This window comes from Athene noctua, chromosome 2, assembly GCF_965140245.1.
Source record: "Athene noctua chromosome 2, bAthNoc1.hap1.1, whole genome shotgun sequence".
Lineage (NCBI taxonomy): Eukaryota > Metazoa > Chordata > Aves > Strigiformes > Strigidae > Athene > Athene noctua.
Window position 1 is genome coordinate 73592590 of NC_134038.1, and position 22056 is coordinate 73614645.

Consider the following 22056-nt stretch of genomic DNA (forward strand, 5'->3'; position numbering starts at 1 on the left):
TATTAAAAGTCTCTTTTAGCCTCAGTATCTATGAATCTTCTAGCACACTTGTAAGTATACAGAAAGAACTTGAGGGCTCCTGTCCCTTGCTGTTCTCATAATTTATTACTTTTTGTTCAGTCTGTTTTGTCTTTTATGCAACATGACAACTATTGCAGCTTGTTATGTCACTCCCAAAAATTTCACCCAAACTGAGGACAACTTCCCCAGGAACACGCATTGAATTTAACATTGGATTATGCATTACATAACATATGGCCTTTTTATCTTTTGATCTGAAAAGTCTGAAATATTGATGAAAAAGGATTTCAATATTTTAAGTGCTGTCAGTATGGCTCAAACCATTTAAATTTTCCCTTTAATTCTTGGATTTTACATGCTTGTTTTCATGTGGCAGCTTTCCTTCTCAAAGTATTGCTTTCTAAGGTATTGCTTCTTGATTAGTTTTTAACATAATAAATGCATTTTAAAATCAAAAAGAAAAGCAAAACAACATAAAGGCATCAGGTAAGTTGAGGTCTTTACCCTGCTGATCAATGCCTCATTAAAACAAAGCAGTAGATTTCCAACACAACTTATGTTTATACATCTGAGAAATTACATGTTTTTGCTGTAGTCTTCCATGATAGCAGCTGTTTTGGAGGGGAGGAGAGAATAATAAAAATAGAGCCAAAGAGCTATCAGACCTGCCAATCCAAACTACAGTCTTGTTCCAGCACTGGACATAGCCAATTCATCAAAGTAGCACAACTGCCCCCTTCCAGTACTGATAATTCATCTGGCTCCTTGTACAGCGCTGGAGCTAAGCATGGAGAGCAAGGGACTTTTCCTGGTCTATCAGGCAAAGAACAAGAGTTAAGCAAGCAGCTAATGTTCAATTTGTTGAACTGGGACTTATTTAATTTCAGCCACAGAATTTGTATTGCTGTCATCTTGTTACGCTGACTTCCATAAACATAAAGAAGCATTTTTTTCTGTAAGTGCTGGCTCTGCCTTTCAGTTAACCAAAAAAGAAAAGCCTCCTTGCTTGGACACTGCAAGCTTCTACCTTAATAAATTAATATCCTAAGGAAAAAAGAAGAAAAAGAAAATCCCTCAATACACTCTGATGCTTTTTCTTCCCCTGTCAACGACTGTTTGGAAAATATTCTGATGTAGACATGTTTTGATTGATTGCATTTGATAGTATTGATTTTGACATGTGCTATCCATCCATCCATCCATCCATCCATTCATCCATCCACCCACCCACCCACCCACACACTCTGAAATCTGTAACTTAGGTCATACCTAACATCAAACTAGATTTATAAGTAGCTGCTTCAGGGTATTTTTCGGTGCTTAACTGATAATTAACTAAAAAAGTTCATAAAAAAGAGAGATTGAGTCTGAAACTCATGAGAAGAGCTGTTTTTCAGTATCCTTTGAAGAAGTCAGGCCTCCTTGTGCCTGTCTCTCTCTTCAACAAGAAGCCAACACCCCCTCAGCTGAGCCAGGGCAGCTTCCAAGTAGGATCATATGAACACCCATACACGGGGAGTTCAAGCTGTAACCATGTGATGGATGTAAAAACACTTCTGATGCATTTTTGAAGGCTAACACTTCAGCAGTATTCTCAATTGCGTCCTACAAATAACTAGGACTTTTGGCAGTTACCCAGGGATCCCACAAGTATTTTGTGGTGGTGCAGGGCCTTCACTCTAGAGATTTTGCACGGCTTTTGGGCATTTGAAAGAGAGCAATGAAACAGTAAGCTTTATTTCCAAAGGGACTCTCCTCCTCCTCGAGCTTTATGTAAACACCACAAGACAGATGGAGCTGACAAAAAGCATTTGAGTCCAAGTACTGCAAGGCTGCTGTGCTGCATATTGTAGTATGTGAAACAGAGAATGTCAAGTGAAAGCGCCTGTACTTGTGGTGTCAGCTGCCGAGGATCACCCCTGGTGCTGAAAGCCCTTCCTTGATGGGATCAGAGCTGCTGGCAGGTCTCACACCATCCGGGGTGCAGCTGCCCCCATAATAACGACCTACTCACTGGCACTTCTAATCTGCTTGGGAAAATCATTCTGATCCTGCTGGTCATCACCCTTGGTGTGTCCCTGAGCAAGTGATAAAATACTCCTATTCTTCATTTCTCTAGGACTCTATGACTAATTTGAGCCATTTGTTCAGCACTGGAAAATGATGAGTGCACCATCTTCCAGTTGTTTATTATTATTATTATTATTATTATTTTAATTTTTATTATTTTTTTAAACATAATTGACAGTAAAGTAGCATAAAAACACAGCAGGGCAGAAGGTTACTGGCAGTTGATGCAACCATTAAATCACAAATAGGTTTGAATCTAATCATTAGTTCATAATGCTCTCCCCAGTACAGCATTCTTCAGGTTGGTTAAGGAAAAATCGGTTATTAATAAACTCTCTGCTCATATCCTCTAATATGTGTGATACATGTATTTCACCTCCATGCATTCTCACATAACTGTTTGGGCCAGACTAACATTCCGAGGAAAACCAGTGCACAAATCTTTTCATGGGGGAAAAGAAGTAATTTTTGGAGATCCTGTTCACATGAGATAATGGATCCTACTTATTCTGCTCCTGGACTGCTGGACCCAGCCACTTGCTTGAACTTTCAGCAAAGGCATCAAACTGCTTATTTCCTGGACGTGGCCATCCTGACATATGACCTCCAAAATTTTCTAAGAAGAAAGACTACAGGCCCCAGTGTGGGATCAAGGAAGCACCTAACCAGAGACTGTGAATACCCTGGACCCTCTGCAGAAGTTAGGTGCTTAAGTTATTGCTTTCAAGAGATAATGGGGCTTCTCAGTGATGATGAGGGTACGGGGGTGCCTTGGCTTTCCTATTTGGTTTCAGCTGATTTTGCCAGGCAAACAGAAGCCTGAAAAAAATAAGTAAACTAAATATCTGATGGTTGTTGGGTCCAAAGCTTTCTGTGACTTGAGGCCCACAGATTTGTAAGCTGCATAACTAAATACACATTAGTGGGTATTTCATCAGATATTTGACAGGCCTTGGCAGACAATTCAGCTCCAAAAAGGCTCTTAAACTTCAGTTTTCCAGGCAGCTATTAATGAGACACACTGGTGGTTTGCATTACCTGCAGAAACTCTGACAAAATATAAAAGCATATAATACGTGAGGCCTCCTGCACTAATTTTATTTCAGTTCTTCCAAACCCAATCCAATTCTGAGAACAGTCTACATCCAAAACGTCTGACAGTCATCCCTGTAACTCAGGAACTGACAGCCGTTGCCTAGGTCAGACTGCTCCACTTCTTCAGCTCTCTACTGAAATACATGAACATGCTATTCCTGGTCACAGAAACTAGATGTTTTGGTTTGTTGCAAGGAGTGGAAGTGTAGCTTTTTTTTTCTTTAAATGAAGTCTGAAACTCATTAGCGCAGTGCTATGATGACTGGGGGTGTATGGCCGGCAAGACATCATTAAGTCCCTTCTCTTTTCTGCCTAGACTTGTGGAAAGAGGTGTCCTTTCCTGTTGTGCGAGCTAGCATCATTTGAAACATCCCACCACACTTTTCCAAAGCATTAGCTAAACAAATTGGAAACTGCAAATGTAAACGTACTGTGGCAACTATCAGAACAAATACTTAAGTACCTCGATCATTTCCAAAAATCATATTTTGGTTTTTGCTTATGCATGTCACCATCTGCCTTTTTAACACCAGGCTCTCATTTTTTTACCCCTTTTTACATCTCAGGACTACCTAGCCACTCCAGACCCCTGGATTTCAAATTATTTAACAAATGTGGTTATGGAGGACCTAGCATACCTGGAGAGTTTTTTAATTTCAAATAGTTTTACTAAAAGCTGTACCTACCAGTTCAATCAGTAACGTGTAGCAGCACAAAGCTACACTGTAAAGCACAAAGCAACACACCTTAATTTCCTCACAGCACTATCCTGATTTTATTCTGCTAAATTAATCATACTCTTTGTAGAATTTGATTTTGATCCACATTCCCTTACTGAGTAGCACTTTACAAAGGGACTCACTTATTTTCTTTACCAAAGACAAGCACCAAGGACTGGTTTGGTGGACTGTATTCTTGCAGTTGCCTATAATACACTTCATAAAAATTAGGTGCCAGGATTTTAAGCTTGCCTCTCTTGCTTAGCTCACAGAAAGCCCTCATCCATGCTAAGCAGGCAGTTCTTTATCCTGCAGTGAGCTCCAAGTTGTTTGAACACAATGAATGCCGAGCTTTCAAAGAAAGTAAAACACAACCACTTTGGCAAATGTAAGGTGGCAAGTATTTTTTTAGTTGGATTGACACATGCTTGCAGACACACACTGTGCATTCCTTTGAAAACGCATTTCTAACAGGGCCTGCTCTGCATACTAAATAGACTACATCTGCCTTTCTAGCACCATGCCTGCATTTTCTGCTCTTTTTCACAGCTCAGGGGTACTATCACTTCAAACACATGGCCTAAAAATACACAACATAGATAGATATAGAGGGCTTTTTAATACCAGGAAAATTTTTTCTCCTATCATAGTTACATATTTGAAATTAAAATCAAAGTATGGATTACTAGCAAGAGTTCAATGTCACAAACAAAGCAGCATTCAGCAGAATGTAGGACAGTAGTGGAGGGTTTACTGGGTCACTAGGAACTTGATGATGAATTAGGCTATCACACTGCATCACTGCTTTGTTGCTAGCACGACTGTCAGCACTACTTTAGTTCACTGTCCTTACAGGAATTGCTAAGATCAGTTTTAAGACACCATTTAAATTGAATTTATCCACCAAGGTAGAGAGCTAACATGCATGCTAACACAAAAGTGACAATGCTCCACAGTGAAGGACATAGCACAGAGCTCACAGCCAAGGCAAAGGATGGCTCAGGTGACTTTTTACCTCGTTGGTGCCCTGCTCTGTGTTGGATCCACTAAAAGCTGAAGATGACCGTAAAATACAGCTTCTCTGAAATTTTAGCAGCGCATGTTATGTCCTCACCACATGCATTACATTTCTTCACCTGCTCTCCTTACATCTCTCTCTTCTGCCTACTAGATGTGACATCTCTTCTAGACAATTAACTATGCAGAAAGGCTTTTGAGTGTCCACTGTGATGCAGTTTTTTAACTAGATTAATTGCTTTTTTTTTCCATACCAATTCTGCCTCGTTCAACCCATAGGTTAGCTATAAAGTGTATTATATAGAAAATAATTTGCTTTATTCTCTGTGTTTCTATATAAATGAAGCTGATGCTTACACTATTACTGATTCATTCATTGTCATTACTGATTATTTCCTAGTATTTAGGAACTGTAGGTATGAATCAGAAAACTTTCAAAAAATCTAGACTGAAATGACAACCCCTGTTCCCCCTAAGCTAACTCTACGGCTAAAGCCAACGAACAGACGGATACAGAGGAGAAACAGGAAACAAAGCTATGATCTATGCTGTAGATCAAAGGGGCAGTAAGGAAAACTGAGGCAGGGCTCTGCTAAAAACAGTGGGACTCACAATGATGCATTTTCATACCTCTCTGTGCACCTCTTGGCCAATTCTGCATAGCTTAATACAACCCTCTATCTCACTATAAACGTCTGTCTGACAGTGTGCTATAAGAAAAATCTGACTTTGGGACTGGGGAAGGGAATCTGATTTTACCTGGGTTTACCTGATAAGAAGTAAATAAATATGGAACATGCAGAAAAAAACCCTCTTTTCTCCATGAACATCATCCTTCCCAAACAATGAAGGCTTCATCCCTCAAGGTGCAAAGTGGCTGAGCTCTACTCCACTTATCTATTCTCTTGATTTTAAATATCTGAATTATCACATCAGGATTACTCACATCCTTAGCTTCAAGCTGTGGACAAAGAACTCAGAAATTCCATTTTTCTTCAGCACTGGGCAAGTATATCAACAGTGTATCATTTCCTGGTTTCTGAATTATTCAATTTGAAAGCTACCTGCATATATATTTCGAATGAAATTATGGGTTTCTGGTAGCTAATGGAAGGGCCACCCAAAGGAGGGTGGGGTGGTACAAGACACTCACAACTGTGGACTCCACAGGTGGTTGGCAGATGGACAGCCCAGCTACAAATGTTGGCACTGGAAAGGGTGAGCTGGGCAGAGCAGCTGAACTTCTGTTAAGCATGTCAGAGAAGGACACAATTCAAAGGAGATGATACATGGAAGATAATGAAGATGTGTCCTTCATCAGCCATTTCATGATGGACTTTGTATGGAAACTGCTTACAGCACTGAGATCTAACTGGTGGTCTGAGAGTTGGGCTTTGCTGGAGGGGGATTTCTCTCCAACACTTCAAAGCTTTGTACTGCAAACTGCAGTGGTGAATACATCGTCTGGGTCATGAAAAATTACTTTTCTAGCCTGATTTCTCACTTCATAATATGAGTAGGGTATGTACATAGCAAATAAGTAATAGAGATTTGGGAAGGAATTATATTCTAATAGGGATAAATCAGGCCTTGCCTTCTAGCTAGAACTATCTTTTGCCTTAAGTATTTCTTTTGCATGTAAGTGTTGGCAACTCCATTTCCATTCCAGCCAGCTTTTCTCGTTTTCTTCTGTAGTCAGCACAGTGAAGGTGGAAAGGGGGAAATCATGAAACACAGCGCCAAACCACTGAAAGGTGACTATGAGTCAATACATGACCTCTGCAGCTCAGCCACTGGTTGAAATCTGTAGTCGTGCAGATTGCTCTTACTAAATGATATCGGCTTATTAAAAAGAGATTTGAAATGAATACAGCCACAATGAAAAAAACCAGGGGAGCAGCAGGCTTCTTTTACACTTCATAGAAGAAAAATGTTTTGATAAAAAAATAATAAACAGAGCTCATCTTGGATCTTGGTAAGAATATCTGCAAAGTCAAACATGTAACGGTAAAAATTACATCATCTGTAATCTTTATACCAACTGCTTTTCTTCAAACAACAGTAACACAGAAAGGCTATTTTGAGCAGAACTAGTCACTGTATTTGTTTTCCATTAGATATACAATCTAGAATGACTCCAACAGCTATCTGGGCATGACCTTTATTAAACTCTGTACCAGTTGCATCAGCCCTAGTAACTCACTACCTATTCTTGCTGCTCACAATATTTCAGTCAAGCTTCAGAAGAACAGATAATACTCTGAAAATCTTGACAGGAATTAACACCATTGTTACTCAAACAGACACAAAGCAAGCAGAGGATCCGCATTTACTGAGCATGCCCAACCTCAGGGAAATACTACATGTTTCTGAGCACTCTGCATTGATTCAACCCTCAGGCATGATACAATACATCCCATTTTCCTTCTTCCTTGGAAAGACTGGCCTGTACCATGTGCAACATGGAAATAAAAGGTAACATTAAAATGCAGACCTGAAGACATTGACTATTCTTACTTACCTCTATTCCTTCCTTGTTTAAGGCATATTCGTCAAAGTTCAAAATAGCAGTCTTGATAGTGCGGGGAGGGGGCAAAACAGTCAGGCCAATATTAATAGCGTTACTTCGTTTTGAGTCCAATACAATGATCTCCTGTCGCTTCCCATCTGCAGCAGTTTTCTTGGTAAAGAAGAGAACAAGAATATTATTTCTCCAGCCTGTTTTATAAAGAAAAAGCCACTCCTTTCACTAATGACTTCCCTTACTCAAGGGTGTTGACATTGAATATAAATCTAATTCATTTATAGTCATCCAAAAAAGCTGAATTCTTCTACCACATCCTTGCTGGTATCAGCGTGAGCTGCCAGGATTTAACCAGAGAGCTGAACACAGTCTCAGATGCCGTGCAAAGCTGAGCTAGACTGAGATGCAGAAGTCCCTGAAAGGGCTGGGATTGCTGCATTTTGGGGCAGAAGTCAGTCTGAAAAAAATCCTGACGTTGTCTCTGTCAGGTAAGATGTCTGCTGTGCGGCAGGACTGGCTGGCACAGGGCTGGCAGGGCAGCAGCCCCACAGCTGATGGGCTCTGGGGCTCGATTCCCCCTAGGATGCATCAACCCAGAGTGGCCACCAACCCTCTCTCGCCTGCACGGCTGGCTGGGAAAGAGGCAGAGTTGGTCCCACCTGCCTGCCAGCACTCTCCTGTCATATAAATCTACCTTGGGAACTGGCAAACAAGCCTTTATGGAGAAAACTATCTTGGTTTTCTGATCTCTGGCTGCCAGAGGAAGGTATTCTACCTGACTGTTCATGATACGTCCATCAAGCCTTTCACAGGTGCAGAACAATTTAAACCCTTCTGCTTTTTTCCAAGTTTTATTTGAGACGAGACATAAGTATAAATAATAATGAAAGCACAAAGAACTAACAACATACACTTTGAATTTCACTCTAGAGAAAACCCAAGAAACTTCTTTCTTTCTCTCCCCATCCTCATAGTAGCAAAATATGCACCAACTAGGCAAGTTGACTCACAAACCATTTATATGAAATAATGCAGTGCTGAATATGGTCTTTGCTTTTGGGCCCCAGCATGCCGCTCTTTCATTATCCCATGCTAGAAGGTGTCTCTTGGGTGACTACATATGTCATATACCAGGCCGTTGCAAGAGGAGCAGACTCTGCTCCTCATACACAGGGGTTTGTCCTCCCGCTTCATACACATGAACTTTGGAAACACATTTTCTCTGTTTCCCTTTCCTTTGCTCTATCAGAGGTGGGCTGAGGGATGCTGTCAAGCACAGCAATGTAGGGAGAAGACCAGCACATTGATGCAATCAAGTGCAGAGATGCTTTTGCTGTATAGAAACATGTGTTTCACCACAGTGCAGGTTGCAGAGATGGGGCTGTGACCTCCCAGTAGAGTCTGTTACCTGGACTGTGGTAGTGGCTCCAGCAGCAGCAGACTTAGCACAGATGCACCTCAAAAGGGCAAAGACAGAGATTAAGCAGTCCCTCTTTCCAGGCTGCAGTGTGGCAGCCCATACAACTGTTCAGAACAGGGACTCATCCATGCTGTCTACAGCAGTAACGTCTCTTGAATCTCTTCTGGATTTGAGGGAACCCCAGGAAGGAGACTCTTACTGCCCAAGTCTCAATCTGTGCTCAAGATTGGTTTTTAGTTCATGAAGCTTTGTTCTCCACTTTCTTTGGGTCTGCATCACAGCAAATACCCTACTGCCAGGTCTGTACGCTGCTTCTGTGTTGGAAGAACTGTCAAAATTAGTAAATATGATTTTAACAAAGTACCTCCAGCTGTGGGTTGTCAGCCCATAATGGGAATGCAGTTGTATCATTACAAAGATGCCTTTTTCTGGCATAGCGCAGTTCCTTGCCTGCGCAGGAAGAGGGATGCCCACCGGTCCCAGCAGCCTGCCTGGCATGTCTGTGGCACCACAGCCCCTTCATCATACCAACGTAATTAACGTGGTATGATGTGACTTCTGTGTGCAGATGAGACTGAAGGCAAGTGCAGTTTACAGGAATTGGGGACTACCACATGTGTATGACCTGTGAAAGTAATAAGAGGGTTGGGTTTTTTTAAACTCAAAAAGAAACAACACTTTTTCAGTAAACAGGATATATTTTAGGAGAGCAAATATAACATTTGTTTTCAAGTTTTATATGTCTGTTCTGTCAGAACTGCTCTCTTCTTAATGCCTTAAAAGCATCCCCAAAGGCTTCTGGAACTTTCCCTTCTTTGAGTAAGAAAGTCCTCTTTTTCCTGGGGAGCTATCTGAAGGATCTAAGATGCAACGTCTCCTTTAAAACAGTCATTTTTAATTCCAGGGCCATTAATCACATTTTCAGGACCACAGTTAGTGGCCAAGACCACATAAAAACAAGCAGGGTTCACCAGAGACTGCTTCCTCTTGAGTCTGTATTGCACTATGCCTTTTGCAAACCACCACTTTTTACCTTGTCCTTCGCAGCACAGAATTACACAGCTCCAAAGAATTTATGCAGAAGGGAAAAGGCTGGGGGAAAGGAGTTAAATTTAGGCTTCCCACATGCGGTATGGGTAAGTAAGCCTCAGATCTGCAGCTCTGTTTTTAGGCTCCTAAGTTTCACAAGAGAGACATATTCATTTGGGGGACATATGATGCTAACCGCTGGGATGATTGCAATTGCGACAGTGTGCTCGCTCTTTAGCAATAAGTTATGAAAGACAGATGAGCTGTATAGGGGATGTATTCATGTAGGTATTTTCCAGAGCTATAACTGTGTATGGGGTATAACATTTTGAGGTAAGTAACTCTTTCCAAAAACAGGGGCAGAAGAGATTTAAAATCCATTCTGGGGACGACAGCTGAGTTACAAAGAAATCCTTTCCAAATAAATAAAAGGATGAAAAAAAGAGAAAGATTTTATTACTGTGAACTTTATTACCCTACTGCTAGGAAAATAATTGCTTTTTGTCTGCAATGAAATTGCACATGTGTAAGTGTCTGACTTAAAATAAGCTACATCTATTAATTTCTATTACAGTATTAGGTAACTTGAGACTATGCTTTATAAGTTCATTAACAGAGAATGACTTCAAATGCTTGAGGGAACAGTGCATTAGTGCACCTGATTTTATATTTTAACGTGTCAGTATGTAATGTAAGCCCTGAACTTCTGAATATTACATTAATAAATGTAAATACAAAATTAATGATAAATTACAAATATATCAGGTGGTATAATTTGTGGGAAATAAACGTTCCTGCAATGTATTAACAATTACAGTCAATATAGGTCTTTACAAGACTTAACTGGCCAGATTCTGTTGCCTCTTTTGAAGACTGGGTAGTCCAGATAGGTTATTTAAAAACTTTTACCAGCCCACAGAAGGTCTTTGCAGTCTGATGAGCACATAGTCTAAAACACGCCCCTTTGCTTGAATTAATACAGGAAGCAGAAAAAATTCAATCACTTTTCCAGTGGTCATATAAATAATTAATTATATACAAGCATCAAGTCAGAAATGTCTCCTGCATTTAAACTTGCAGAACAATCTGCATCAGTAGTATAGAAACAAAAAAGGGCAAACTCTTAATAGTAAGATGGCAATTTTAAAATTTCTATCTCGATTAACAAAGATTTAGTACTGGTGATTTAAAATGGAATCGTTCAGCTGCCACTGACTTTATCCAGGACACATATATATAATCTTTTCCAGAAATTCTGCTCCACATTTATGACTTTTCTTGGCATTTATTCAAATTGCAACAAACGTTTTCAAAAGGAGTATGTGTCTAGGCAATGTATATACACATGTACATGAAAACATGTTCCTTAATTTTTCCCTCCTACTAGTTTTTATGTCTGTGGGCACATGATGGATCACTATATCCACAGGGTATAGATGAATCAGCAAAATAACACTTTCAAGTGACACGCAGAACCAAGTGGATGGCAGAAGGGTGGAACAGCAATGTTTGATTCAGTAGTGTCTCCATGTTTTCATTTCTCTTCACAGAAAAGTAAACACTTTGAGGTACTTTGTCAAAATACCTGCTTTGTTTGGCAGAGTGATAAGGAAAGAAATTCTAGACTGACTTGGAAGGGATACTTGATCAGTCACTTTCTATTCGCAAACATAATGCCATGGTCCTCTATTCTAGAAAATAAACATTCTGCAACTAAAGGTGCTTCACCAACTATAATCGATGTGCAAGGTGTCCAGTGTGGCCTAAGTTTTCCTAAAATCACTAATTTCCCCCCCCCCCCCCAATCCCATATTATATCCTACAATTTAAAATCTACTTTATTTTATTGCAGTCTATTGTGTTTAATGAAAAACTTCTCATGAGCCAGGAAGTAGCTGTTTATAGCTGTGTGTTGTGGAAATCACAGTGAAGGATTAGAAACGGGAGTAAAATTGCTTACAGCTGTATGAAAGAGCATATGCACAAGATAGAGCCAAGCCCCCCCTACACACCCTGACTTCACTTTTCCTCTCATCCTTCTGGACTGTTCCTTTTCCATGCACCTGCTTCCATCTATTGCTATGAAATCTGGAGATTTGACTTTTGATTTGTTGCTCTGTGCTCTTTTTTTTCAGCTGAACCAACTGAGTTGTGAGTCAGACTTTACAATATTATACAATAAACCTGTTTTGGATTGCAGCCATTGGACAGGAGAAACTAGACACAACGGGGAATGTACTCCCTGGAAATAAACCAAGCAGTCTGGAAAAAGCAAGAGCTATCCTAATTTGAGTGCAATCTTTGTACCAAACCTCAAGTCTTTTTCAGATTCAGTGGTCTGCTTAATTATTCCCACTCTCACTTGATCCAAGGACTGTCTTCTACCCTAGAAGATTTGCTGGTATTCACCAAAACCAGGCAGGAGTATCAGAAGTCTGTGCAGGCTTCCACTACGGTACTCCTTGGTCACCATTGTCTTCTCTAAAGAGACAATGAGATGTCTGTGTCTGTATTATGGGACAGGGTGGAAAGAGAGCCAAAAGTATAACGTCTCATGCAGAGAGCAGTTATTAGTCTCCAAGAGGAAAGCAGTCACCTAAATCATTCCTCAGACTTGCACTAATTTCAAAGAAATCTGCTCACTCATCTTCCAGCCAGAAGCCAAAAGCTGTGCCAAAGCATCAGGCAGGTTTGGGAAGCAAGTGTGAGGAAGGGAAAATAGCCAAAGGCAGTTTGGGAACGTGCATGGTGAATGGCTGGAAAAGTAAACAAGTCAAAATTTCAACAATTTAACATTTTATCAAAATTTTGGGTAGGAATAAAAGATTTAAGAATCAGACAGAGAGATCCATTACAATACTGGCAGTTAGCACAAAGCTGAAGCTTGGAAACGGCAAATATGTCATCATTCCACATTCAATTCGAGGAATTAAATGTTTTATGGATCTAAGAAAATGCTCTCATTCCTTCCATCTAAGGACCACCTGTGGCAGATTTGTATTTACAGGGAGAGAGATGAGGAGTAACACACCATGATGTCACCAGCATTCCTTCCTCGGCAGAAAAGGAATTAGAGAGAGATTAATCTCAGCATCGACCAAATGAACGATCAGCTGAATGTGTTTTATAGCTGCTATGCCATAAATTTCAGATATACATGCATCTGTGTTACAAAAAATTCAGCTAAGAACAGCAATGGCAGGATCTAAGTGAGCCATCTATTTATGTACCCGTTGTTTGCTAGGTACTTGATGAGAGGCTTAACTCTTCAAACTGCAATGTTTCCACTTGGCCAAGAAGATCAAGAATGATTATTTGAAAATTTTGAGTTAATAACCCAGACAAGTGACATGAAGAACTTTTACTGTAAGACATCCAGTCTCCCCAGATTAAGAGCAAACAATATTATATATGATACTTAATATATAGGACAACTTTTGCCAGCCAAAGAGAAGTAAAATATTCTGGGTACTATTTTTTTATGTCACTATAAACATATAGGCATACAGAGAAAACATACAAGCAATTTATTTATTTTAAGTAAGAGAGATGGACATCCTTTACTAGCATTTTAACTGGAAAAAACCCCATTTGTTTCCCTGATACCAATTATTCTGCTTAGAAAAAAAGAGTTTATATAGCCACGAAAAACAAATGTTCAAGCTAATAACTTTTTTAATACTACTTCAAATTCCTACTAAATGTAACTATAAAAGACTTCCTTTTGTTGTGGAGTCTAATGTTAAACAGCCATGTCACCAGCTTTTGTGAATTTATTTATAACAATACTAAGGAAGAGGGAATCCTAGCTACAGAGGTTATTTCCTGTGCCAGCTTCTATCCTAAAATTTGGATAGCCACATTGTACAAATTAAGGATTTAAAATAGGCCTGTTCATCATTATAAAACAAAAACCTGACACCCCTGCAGAGTTTAGCTTGGTCCAGCTGATAAATCGATCCTTCAGAACAAAGCACATGTGTAGGCTCTTTGCAGCAGATCCAGTTTGATATTGTAACCTTTCCACATAACGATTAGGAAAATATTACCAAGTGAAGAACTGTCAAATACACAGATATGAATCATCACGCTGTGACCTTTATACAAATGTAACAGAAAATATTTCATATTTCAATACCTAGGTTTGGCACTCAGCTATGAACTCGCTAATGTAAACTTTGTTGGTATTCCCCACCTGAAGTGATAGCCCAAAAGCAGTAGGCCTGAGACAGGAGGGCAGCTTGGCATGTACAGCACCCTAAGCTCATCTCCTAGTTTCAGGCCATGGAATATCTTCTGTCATAGGCCAAGCTAGAAACACATTCAGTAATTTCCACTGTTTTCATATAAACAACATAAATCATCCAGATAGAAGTCAGAATGAATACCAATACAATAGCAAAATAATAGCAAGCTGAATACGATCTGTACCTTTGTGACAGGCAGTTCCTTGGATTTAGACTCAAAGAGATGCTCCAGTTTGGAAGTGTCCACCTTAATGGGTTCCAGTTTCGACCACAGGAATTCTCTGCAGCGTTTGTTGTTTTTACACTGCCACTCAAATGGCCGTACCTCGTTCCAAAACAGACGGATGGTTTTCTTCTTCTTCATAAATGCTGGCTGACCCCTAGGAACCTGGGGTGACCCTAAACCCTGAGGAGTGCTGAACAGAGGAGGAGGAGCCAATAAATTAGCAGAGGGTGGAGGTGGAGGCGGACATCCAAACAGTGGGGGAGGTGGTGGAGGAGGCAAACCCAGAAAAGAAGGTGGAGGTGGAGGAGGGGGAACAAGGGAGTCCCCAGGACCCATATCCATGTCCAACACATCTACATCATCCTCCTCCCCCAAGTCTGTAAAATCCATGTCTTTGATTTTAAGTTCTCTAGGATTAGCCATGAGCTGATCCCAGATGTAGTCAGATTCCTTCTTTGGCTGTGCTGGTGTTTTCTCGGGGACCTGTTCACTGATTTCATCTTCAGGCACGGCTGTCCCCTTGGCCAGCTCACCACTGTTGAATTTTTCCGCAAAGGCTTTCACGCTGCCTTGGTTGTCCAGATTTCCAATCTCCATCTTTTTGACACTTTCCTCTTTGGCCTGCTTTGTGGCCTGAAGGATGGAGATCCTACTGGCTAGGCTAGTGAGTGACTCCTCGCTTTCCTCCGTCTCCTTCTTTTCCTCCTTCGCCTCCAGCTCCTTCTCCTCTTCATCCTTGGGTTTTTTGTTATGCGCATACAACATGTCCAGCATAAACCGCTTGTTGTTGAGGATGTTGCTGCACTGCTCATTCACACCAGCATCCTGAATGGTCTGCGACCAAGGACCTGCAATCACACACACACAGATGGGAAGGGTCAAGGGGAGGGAGCCAGAGCACCAAGAACACTCTTCAACACTCTTCAACCAGAAAAAAATTGGGGGACACATGCACAATTAGTCTGAAACTGGGAAAGCAGTAGCTTTGAAAATTTTGAAATAAGTGACAGTGCTGATATATGGCCCAATCTTCATGAGCTGGGAGTAATTTTCAGAAAAGGAATGGGATTTCAAGGTTCAGTTTCTCCTGAAATCTGTCAGGTTTCACTTTGTACTTACTACCCCAGATCATTTTATACAGTGCATAAATGCTCTGAACATGTAGTAATCTGGAATGGGGCTTAAATATCATGACAGATAGGTTACCATTGTACTTTTCACCTGGCCATAAACTGGAACCACCACAGGAAAACTTCCTTATAAAAGAGGCGTTCCCTGTCTGATGTCAAGGTCAACATGTAACTGCTTACTCCTGCTCCTCCCTCCCTGCTGGCTAAGGGAGGACACCTTCCACATCTGGCTGTTCCTCAGACCTCCTGGCTGGGTACCTGGGCCATCTTCACAACATGAGCTCTTTGAATCCCAGAGCTCTCAGGGCAACTCAGAGAGTATAAGCATAAGCAAGATTTAAAAAGCTATTTCTAGGAATATGAGCACATTTATGAAAGATTTTTTAAAATGCTGATCATCAAACACTGTTACCCTCCCTGTAATATATGATAGCATTGGAAACTTAATGGCCTTCTTCCCACATTACAATCATTTAAAATGTCACTGTAATGAAGCTTCATTTTTCTGACTACTGCTTTTCTCAACAATAATCTGCAAAATACCATGTTTGAGACAGCAACATAAATAACAAACTATAGTGGTCAAACTGTAAAAATAAATGATGTAAGCGTCTCTTTGACTACACTTCCCTGAATATAATACTGTTAACCAATGTGGATAATGTGTCTAAAAACTATGGTGCTTCTTTTTCCAGTGGGCTTCAGATGAAGTGATTAAACATGGACAAAGATAATTCTTCACACTTACTGTACTTACAGTAATTCTGTTCCCCATAGTCTTTACACATTTTATTAGTATATTTTTTATAAACTCTATTTCATAAAAAACATTTTACTTTGCCTGCTAGCCTGCCCTTTTGGCCGCTTGTGATTAAAGATCTTCTGTTATACCTGTCAGTTGTCCTCTCTCTTAAACTTCCATTTTATCTTTGTTTCTCTCTGTATGCTCCCAACTTTTTCAATACTTTTAATGTTTTAAACATCTTTTATGGCTTCCTTCATCAATGGAGTTGCTTTGTTACCATGACATCTAGCCCTGTGCTCTGAGAATGTGTGTCCTTGGTGAGATCCATCATCCAGGGTCCCACAACTCCCCTCTGCTCCTTTAAAACAACACCACGTTAAAATGTAGGATATGTCTCTCAGCACAAAGCATACGGACAGCAATGACTCTCACGTCTACTCAGATCACCCTCTAAACCACATTTTCAAATGGATCCAGAGGTTTAACTCCAGATAAAAGAAAGACTTTTTCTCAGCAATGGATACAAGATCCAAAACTGTTTCCTTCTACTTCCCTGCAGGAGGCTTGACTGCTTCCATTACCTGTTTATTCTTCCTCAGACTTTACCCATGGGATTGCTTTCTCACCAAGATTTGTCATGTGAGGTTGTCTCTTAGATTTGTCTTGGAGGTAGTTTCATTGGACAATGTGACTTGACAACTCCATTCCCACACTGCACATTTTACCTAGCTGAGCCCCCAACAGAGGATTTCCCCATACTCCCAGCCTTACCTTTAAAGATGTTCAAGATTACTCCCAAGACCCCTCCTACGAAGGTCCTCCAAGACCCCCATGACCTACCCGCTCTCAGTTTCACCAGTGGGGATCCTCCAGGATTTAATCCCTTTGCAAAACTGCTCATCATAATTCTCCCAGACACAGCCTGTAATTTGGGCTCCCCAAGGCTGCCTCCACCTGCTGATCAAAGATTATTGCTGTGAAGACTCTTGCCACCTTGGTGGCCTCTTCTGCCCTCCTCTCCATAAGTAAAGCTTTGAAACACCATCGGAGAAACAAGAGTTGTTGGAAGCAGGATGGCTAATAAAGGAGGAGCCAGGACCAAATGCTTTATTCATTTGTCCTTAATGCATCTGGGCAGAATCAATGGGCCACTGTATAACTGGCAAACTGCTTGTTGGGAACGTGAGAACTGCTGGAGAAAGTACTCTCATTTGCTTTCCAAATCTTCTCACCTACTAGAGAGAAGACAATTCACTACATGAGACCTCCTACATATTACAACATAATAAATCTTTGGTCTACTGGTAATGTAGGTCAGTTTTAAGATGTTCATTTTTCAGTAATAGTGTACATTTCCAAGCTTTTAGCAAGAAGTATATAAGCACTGAATTAGCGGTAACGGGTTGGTAACAGACATGATGAGAGGAAAAAAACCTGCAACTTGTTCTCCTTTACTTGCACTTGGACTATGTCACAGTGTAACGACATCCTTCATCTATCATGCCTCCGCTCCTTTTCCTACATATATATCCATCTACATTCTTTAAGAATACAATAGCATTCTAAGTAACTCAATCTTGGTGATGTCTGAAAAGGAGATAGCTCTTATATTTAGAGTAAAATTAATGCTTCCCAGAAAAAAAGAAAAAAAAAAGTTATAGGGTTTAAATATGAACAGTGCAATATGAGAGTTTATCTCTGTGAGGTAATCCTTGTGATTTGAAGCTAGCCCTCTTTTTTCAGGAAAGAGCAAGACTATTCCACACTGTGAAGCAATTCTTGCTTTCTTAGTAAACTTATGACAATGCACTCCTCTGCTCAGCCCTAAGAAAACTTGGGAACCAAATGCCCTAATTACATTTCATACCTTTAACTCCCTATAAAAAGACGAAAAGAGTAATTAATCAACAAAAGTCAAAATCTGCCTTTTATTCCCTCCCTGTCCAGGCTGCATAACAAGCTCTGGTTGTCATTATCTTTCCAGGTGGAAAACTGGTTTTTAGTGTGTCTTTCAGGCTGGGCCTTTAGAGGTGCCTGGTGGCATATCTGACCAGAACCACTGGTCCCTACAGAACTGGTCTTTTCCAGAGAAGGTCTGTTTCATGTGCCTTCTCCATATGAGCTAAAGATGGCCACAGCCTATACCTATGTTCAGCAGCTCCTACGTATTTCTGCTTTCTGAAGCCTAACCAAGACAGGAGAACAGGAGGGAAGGAACAAACATCGCAGCCCTCTTTGCTCTTCTTCTTCCACTAAAAGGATAAGAAAAGGTATTTGGAATCTCATGATAAATCATGTCAGCATGGCCCCTTGTCTCATTGCTTTATGTGCAGAAAACCCAAATAAATTCTCTGGGAGACAGAGATGCAAGTTGCTACAACATGATGATCCAATAGGTAATATATTAATCTTAGGGGAAGAAAATGGTTTTGGATCAAAGGAAACCTCATTTCATCAAGGCCTTACTGTCCCTCAAACATAGAAACCCCACCAAAGTCTGTGGATTTCCAAGCAGAGAGTAGACCAGACTTGGCCATGGCAAAGAAAGTCTTAGGTGCAGAGGGTTTGTTAGCTAATTAACACAACAGAGCTGCTAATTTAACATTCTTTTTCCCCACCAGAAACGCTTCATTATCGAAAAAGCTTCACTTTACCAGTTTCATTGTCACTGGTTAACTTGTCCTCTCTCTCTTCCCTCTCTAAAGTGCTGCTTGCTGAGGATATGCTGGATGCAGAGCAGTTGTCTTTTTCATTCACTTCCTCATTCTGTCTCTCTTTTTCACTGAGTATTGCACTTTCTTCTGGCTCTCTCTCTGGTCCTTGCTCGACCTCACTTTCTGGTTCCACCTCTGTAGCCTCTATTTCCTTGGGTGTCTCCGTTCCCTGCTCGGCCTCAGCCTCAGACTGCTGCTCTGGTTCTGGTTCTGTCTCTGTCTCTGGTTCGGGTTCACTGGCACTCACTGGTGGAGAGAACAATGGGAGAAAGAGATTCACTTAACAACGGAGTCGTCTCAAGCTCACTCCTCTAAAGGAGAGTGACGTGAAAGTTGTACAAGTGCCTTATGCAAAGAAAATAAAAAGCAAGTCCATGGCATGCTGAACATTAGGAGCAACAGACTGATGAATGTTGTGCGACGACAGCATTGCATGTGAGAGTGGCGTGGCAAGACCCGTTGCTTGCTGTCTGCAGCCAGCCCACTGTTTTTACACATACTTCCACAGCTGCAGTGTTGGACTTGCATAAGGATTTGAATGAACCAGCAGATAATGGGCATCCCACCTGAGCATGACATTGACAGCTCAGTGCCTAGACAGAGCCAGGAAGGAAGAGATCTTTTAAAAAGCAAAAAGGAGGAAGATTGTGGCTTTTGGTTGAATTTTCTTTGGGTTCTGGAAGAATTCTTTTTTTACCTGATGAGGAACACGTCAACAAAAAAATACAAATATTAGTTTTATTAACACAGTTGAATGGCACAGTCTGGAAATGGCACTGTCACACATTTTGCTGACAAAAACCGTATGTTTTTTCATGCACATTTACTTCAGAACAGCCACATCAAAAATGAACAAAGTTTCCAACTGCTTGGCATATGGCACAAATTTAGCTTCCAATTGGTTGGCATATGGCATATGATGAGCTTTTTTATCAGTTGCACACAGCAAACACTGTTGATAGTACGCTTGGTTTCTTCTTCCCTGCTTTACCACTGACAGTGAAATGAATTCATTCACCTTTAGGGTTTTTAGCTATAACAGCGTATTTTCACATGCAAATATTCTCTGCATGCTGCAAAGAAACTGAAGAGCATCCACACATATTCACATCAAGCAGCTCACAATTTTCTGAAAACTGAAATGGTCATGCAAGAGTGATGAAAATGGGCATGCATGTTAGTTCTGCATACTTCCCAAGTTTCCTCTGTACTAAATCTTGTGTTGGGTGGCTGAACTACAATGATGAAGTCATACTTGTTTTTTCCCCTCTGTTAACTATTTTTCATTGCAACATTGCAAAAGAGCCTTCTGATTTTGTCATGGTCTTTGGATCACATGATATATATGATGAGACTTTCTTCAAGAACTACGTGAATTTTTGAAGGAAGAAAAGTATCACACTGGAATACAATCCAAGAATTTTAGTCCTTTAGGGAGCAGGTAAATAGATTTATCCTGAGAAAGCATAAGCCAAAATAATGAAGTTCACAACGTTTTCCTAAGATTGTTTCATGTTGTGTGCCTATCCTATTTTCTGAGACACCCACATAAAGAATAATGATTTCTAATAATGCCTGTGCTTATCTTTACAACAACACACACGTTTTAAAACTAGCTTTCAGTAATGCATCTTCAGTACCACACTATTCACTATACCACTTCATTTCATACAATTTAAGCAGACAAACTGCAAATGATTTTTTTGCCACTGATTTCACTGGAGTTAAACTTCTGCACTTTCACAACTGATTTTAAATGTGGAGTTAGTTACATTACCAGACATGTATGTACAATATTTTTATATAAAAGAAATGTACACATAGTATGTTTACTAGATAACCCATGTTCACTCAAATCCCTGTAAGATGTTTTAAAACACTCTCAGTCAGAAGCTTATCTTTCTCCCTCTTCCACACAGAGAGCATCTAAAAGTCTAATATTAGATACGCAAGTAGCTCTGCACTCTGCCTTGTCTCTCTAAACATACCTTACTTATGCCTGTACCCTGGACATTGCTTAAGGGAGAATCAAAATTAGAGAGAGCTGGCAAGAAATTGGCAGACACTCTGAATCCCAGCAGTGTGTTTCTGACCACAGCTGTCAGTGTGTAGGTATAGAACAAGAGCATTTTAAAGTCAAGACAAGATTTTAATATGACTGAGATGGAAGCTTAGGAATCCTTCAGGAGTTCCTGGAACTAACGAGGTACTGTAGCACGAAAGACTCTGAACTTGCCACACTGCAATGATCCATATATACAAATGTCATAATTCGTCCTTGAATAATTATAGTTTCATATGAATTTCAGATATTTCTCCCTAAAAAAAAAAAAAAAAAGCTGTCATGCAATAACCAAAAAAGTCAACCCCAAAAGCTCAGGTGGAGAAAGAAGTTGACTAGAACATAACCAGGACTGCTAATACTTATGGCACCTTTGTCATCATGAACGATAAAGTCAGGGGAGACATAAGAAGTGCTTGAGAAAATAAGACTGTTCGAAAGAATTCTGAATACTCTTCAAACAAGGAATATACCACACGTACCAGAAAGATGTAGTATCTTAGTAGAATCTAACATATAACAAAAAGTAAAGAGCAATATACTGACACAGCCTGCTCTTTTGAGTTCAAGGAGCATCAAAATCTAAGCAGTTCCAGAACAAAACAAGGATATGTTGACATTCATTTTGACAGCCTCTCTCTCTTTAGGCATAATATCAAACAATCCTTCTATACCCAAATAACTTGTAAATAGTGACCTAAGTCCCTGCCTTTAAAAAGCAATTCAAAATCAAATCTATCAGCAAACACTAGCAGGAGAACAAAACCAGCAAGCTAGATGTGTGTCCATCACTTGCAGTTCCATCCTGTAGTCTACTGTGCTGATATTGGCGAGAACTTCTAAAGCTGTTAAAAGTTACAATTGTTAGTAAATGCTTAGGGGTGACCTATTTGAAATGAGCTGGAACTTTCAATCCCGTATCTACTCGACCCATTTTCACACCCAACAAAACACTACTGGCAACCTTGCAGGTGGCAAGAGAGTTAAATAATAGATCAGGCTCTGTCCCATCTTCAGACTTCTTCTAGTGGGGAGCA

At 40.3% G+C, this 22056-nt stretch overlaps 1 protein-coding gene across 8 annotated transcripts in view; it reads right to left on the bottom strand.

Moving 5' to 3' along the window:
- The window catches only part of FHOD3 (formin homology 2 domain containing 3), a 405358-nt gene that overhangs the window by 51201 nt on the left and 332101 nt on the right, over nucleotides 1-22056 (bottom strand). For 7 of the 8 annotated variants that reach the window (XM_074899444.1, XM_074899443.1, XM_074899442.1 and 4 more), the window contains 3 exons: nucleotides 18898-19203; nucleotides 14327-15216; nucleotides 7444-7602 (listed from right to left, as the gene is read on the bottom strand). In XM_074899444.1, the coding sequence (XP_074755545.1) occupies nucleotides 7444-7602; nucleotides 14327-15216; nucleotides 18898-19203 (1355 nt within the window). The remainder of the gene's footprint in view (nucleotides 1-7443; nucleotides 7603-14326; nucleotides 15217-18897; nucleotides 19204-22056) is intronic. The other variant, XM_074899441.1, reaches the window with a different exon arrangement.